The sequence below is a fragment of the Phytophthora cinnamomi genome (genome assembly GCF_018691715.1).
Source record: "Phytophthora cinnamomi strain GKB4 chromosome Unknown Contig55, whole genome shotgun sequence".
Taxonomy (NCBI): domain Eukaryota; phylum Oomycota; class Peronosporomycetes; order Peronosporales; family Peronosporaceae; genus Phytophthora; species Phytophthora cinnamomi.
In genome coordinates this window covers 1009183-1012903 of record NW_027150988.1, presented here as the reverse complement: position 1 = coordinate 1012903, position 3721 = coordinate 1009183, and the positions used below count along the sequence as shown (strand labels likewise).

The window sequence follows — 3721 nt, the reverse complement described above, 5'->3', positions numbered from 1 at the left end:
TGAGCACCCGCAGTAGCTTCGCGGGGCGTGGCTCGGACAGCAGTGAGGGAAACAGCGCAGCAACTGGATCCAATGTGACCATCGGAGACACAACGAGGACGTTTAGTCTCTCTTTTCAGCAGCATTTAACAACAATCGCAATGCTGGTGGCAGCTGCGACTGGAGCTTGGTCGAGTTCCGCTTACCTTGGTGTTCCTCTTTTTGTTGCTTCTGCTTGTAAAGACGTCGGCACGGAAAGACATCGGAGTCCATTAGCAGGAGACGCTCCACAGCTCTTAGGGCAAGAAGATCTGACCGTGTACGACACAGGGACAGTACCTTGCGTAGGAGGGAGAGAAGAGATCATGTTGGCTGCTGCAGCCGAGTCGAAGGAAGGCGCAAGACACGACGCCGATGCGAGTGTCTCCCATTCGCTTCTCTTGCTTTATCTTCCAATACTGGGACGACTAGTGTGGAGTGCGCGGTCTGAAGGAGCGAGTTGAGGGCTGCCGACCACCGAGGCTGTCCCTTCGGGATAGTTTATGCTTGTATCTTACATTCAGATTTTGGTCATTTCTGGACAGCAAATCCCAAGATGAGTGAGCAACGTGTTCTTCACAGTACACAAGAGACTTTAGTCCTCATGCCGCCAGAAGCGCAAATACGACTACAGTCATCGCCATGAAGCATACGTGCCTTGGCGTGTTTTATCCGCTAGGTCGTGCAGATGACCTATACTCCACGCTACCAGTGTCATACATATGACAGTCAATGGTCGCCTAAAACCGCTCCATAAATCACAATCCAGCGAAAATAACAGAAACGGCTTCACTGCTAGCTGAATAGCAGCTGAATGAGCAGTGCTGTGGCAATGAATCGGACAACCTTCAAGTATAATAGCTTCGCTGTAGGAGATGGACATTAAAGGCAGTGTAACATCATGCCTGAATACGTCGTCTTCGTATTAAATACTGGGTCCGGTCATACCCTCCCTTCCAGCAAAATAAATAAAACGCTCTTTACCAAACACTACATGTAACTGAGAGTGCTCTGTGTATAGCTATTTGCCTGGTTGCACCCCCTTTGATAAAGCTTTTTGGCCTCCAAATCAGCTAGGGCTTTCGTACCCAAGGCCACTAACGTCCGAACAGAGAATACAACTTTTCTATACAGCGACCGCTCCAAATAGTGCACTGTGTTTGTTAGTGTGCAACAAAACTTATCAGCTGCAATTTCTATGCATTTGATACGGATACCTCTGGCGGCTGCGCTCAGCCTCCTCCAAAGAGGGGGGGGGGGGGGGGGTATTCAGTAGTGGTCCGAGCAACAAATCCGTCCAGTGTAGCAGATTTAGAGACTGTGATTAGTAGGGAGGGTACAGGCAGCCAAGCACGTTCCTAAACAGCATTTAGAGTTAGTTGGTGTGTAGTAAGATTTACGAACATGTTTGTGGAGCATACTAGCTCCAAACATCCACAGGATCAGATTAATGTAGCGACGTCTACGCGTCATATCCAGTTCGCTAATTATCCAATGTCGTCGACGATGCCACTTACACTATAGTTCAATTATTTCTGCCCGGGCTCACTGGCAATCGATCACGGCTATAAATACTAACATGTTGACAACGTACAGTAGCACTCACTTCCGTGAGCTGACCCCGCTCTTTCATATGTACAGACAACGACATACTAGTACAAAGACGGCATCATGAATGCCATCACCCTAATACATCTAAAAAAGCAAGAAATCCTTTCATAAACTACACATAAGTACTCGAAAGCATATGGGATACAAAGAAGATGTCTACTGATTGAATATGATTGGCTGATGAGTCCTTGTTGTCCACTGCACGACTTTGTCTGTCTGCCGTCTTTGTATGTCGTTGTCTGTAGGTATCGCGCTCCGTCAGGGTAAAAAACAACAACTTCTGAGCTGTCTCTGCGCTTAGAGCAGCACAGTTCGTTGAGTCAACAACGTTGACTCACATCGGGATTTGCACACCTGCTCGTCGATTTGCCAGAGGGTGCTGTGTTGGGTGTTCATGAACATAGCGCCGAGCGAAACACTGCTTATGGCAGTCGCTGACTGCCATAAGCGCGTGCCAGTCTGGCAGCCAGAGGCTGGCTGACAAATCTCAGTACGATTGTACAGAGATACAAGGAAACAGTTGTCTTCCCTGGACAGTTCCCGGAGGCCAACAGCCTTCGCAGATTCGTGGACGGCTACGAGAGAGAGAGGACTACATGTAGGTAGACACACTTCCTTCGACTCGGCTGCAGCAGCCAACATGATCTCTTCTCTCCCTCCTACGCAAGGTACTGTCCCTGTGTCGTACACGGTCAGATCTTCTTGCCCTAAGAGCTGTGGAGCGTCTCCTGCTAATGGACTCCGATGTCTTTCCGTGCCGACGTCTTTACAAGCAGAAGCAACAAAAAGAGGAACACCAAGGTAAGCGGAACTCGACCAAGCTCCAGTCGCAGCTGCCACCAGCATTGCGATTGTTGTTAAATGCTGCTGAAAAGAGAGACTAAACGTCCTCGTTGTGTCTCCGATGGTCACATTGGATCCAGTTGCTGCGCTGTTTCCCTCACTGCTGTCCGAGCCACGCCCCGCGAAGCTACTGCGGGTGCTCAATGCACTTGCTCATCACGTTCGAGTCTGCCGCCGCGGCCGCCGCAGCAGACCAGAACGCAGACTTGGTGGTGTCTGCGCGGTTCGAGTCCACGTTAGTTGGTGCAGTCGCTGGTTCAGGTGACGTTGTCACGGCGATGGCCCCAGGCGCCACTGCAGCTCTTCCTATCAACGCTGTGATGCCGTCTGGACAGCCGGAGAGCGACTGGATCTGTGCGAAAAAGGCGAACTACGCTTACCAGCATCACTTCCCAGAGGTGAGTGAGTATCAATCGTTGTCTATGGATTCGAAGAAACCCTGACTGCCGAATATGCTCACACTCACGTCGCTGTCTTTTCCAGAACACCATCTTGTACGAGCTCAACGATCGGAAGAGCCCGATGTGGCACTACAGCTACGAGAGCGGTTCCACCAAGGCACAGCGCGCGATGAAGCACGTGTTGGCCGCTTATGTATTCCTTCTACACCCAACTGGAGCGAGGTCAAAGCTATGCTATGGCGACCAGTCATTTGCAACAGGGGTGCGGCTGACGACTGTGATTGCGAGGCAGCCATCTCCTCCTTTTACAATGGTCTCGTATCGTCGACAGAACAACGTGTCTCGTTGTGGAAGCACGACAACGCAACCAGGAGCTAAGTCTGTCACGGTAAAGCTAGAAGAGAAGCGACCATTGGAGTATCGATCTCCATCGCCTGTGCACCTGAATACATCAGCGCCCGTAAGGTCGTATGGCGACACATGGTTGCCTAGTCATCGAACAGTGGTGTTAGAGGATTGGGCCGTCGTTCCAGGGAGCGTTGCACCTCATCAAGAACGTCAGCAGCCTATTGGAGCACCAGATGCTTGCAGCTTCTTAAATGAAGAACAATTGATACTGGAGTCGCGTTCACACCAGCTGCAACTTCTAGACCTACTCAAGCCGCTTCTGTTGTTGAAGATTTTTGTGCATGCTACCCCGTTGGAGGCATTTTCCTTCTACTTCAACGAGATTGATGCTCACATACGGCGCTCGTGGTTCCCAAGTATCCGCGCCGTCACGCAAAAGCAATCGTGTTGTGAGGTCCCTGCAGCCCACGCCATGATATCACAAATGAAGTATTTTAAGT

The 3721-nt window shown here is 50.5% G+C and overlaps 1 protein-coding gene across 1 annotated transcript; it reads left to right on the top strand.

The window, feature by feature from the left end:
• Positions 1–2615: 2615 nt before the first annotated feature.
• On the top strand, positions 2616–3472 carry IUM83_12873 (uncharacterized protein; the record flags this gene model as incomplete). Its single annotated transcript, XM_067937518.1, has 3 exons — positions 2616–2870; positions 2956–3333; positions 3407–3472. 3 exons carry the CDS (start codon positions 2616–2618, stop codon positions 3470–3472), a joined length of 699 nt encoding a protein of 232 aa, XP_067788087.1.
• Between the last annotated feature and the right edge of the window lie 249 nt (positions 3473–3721).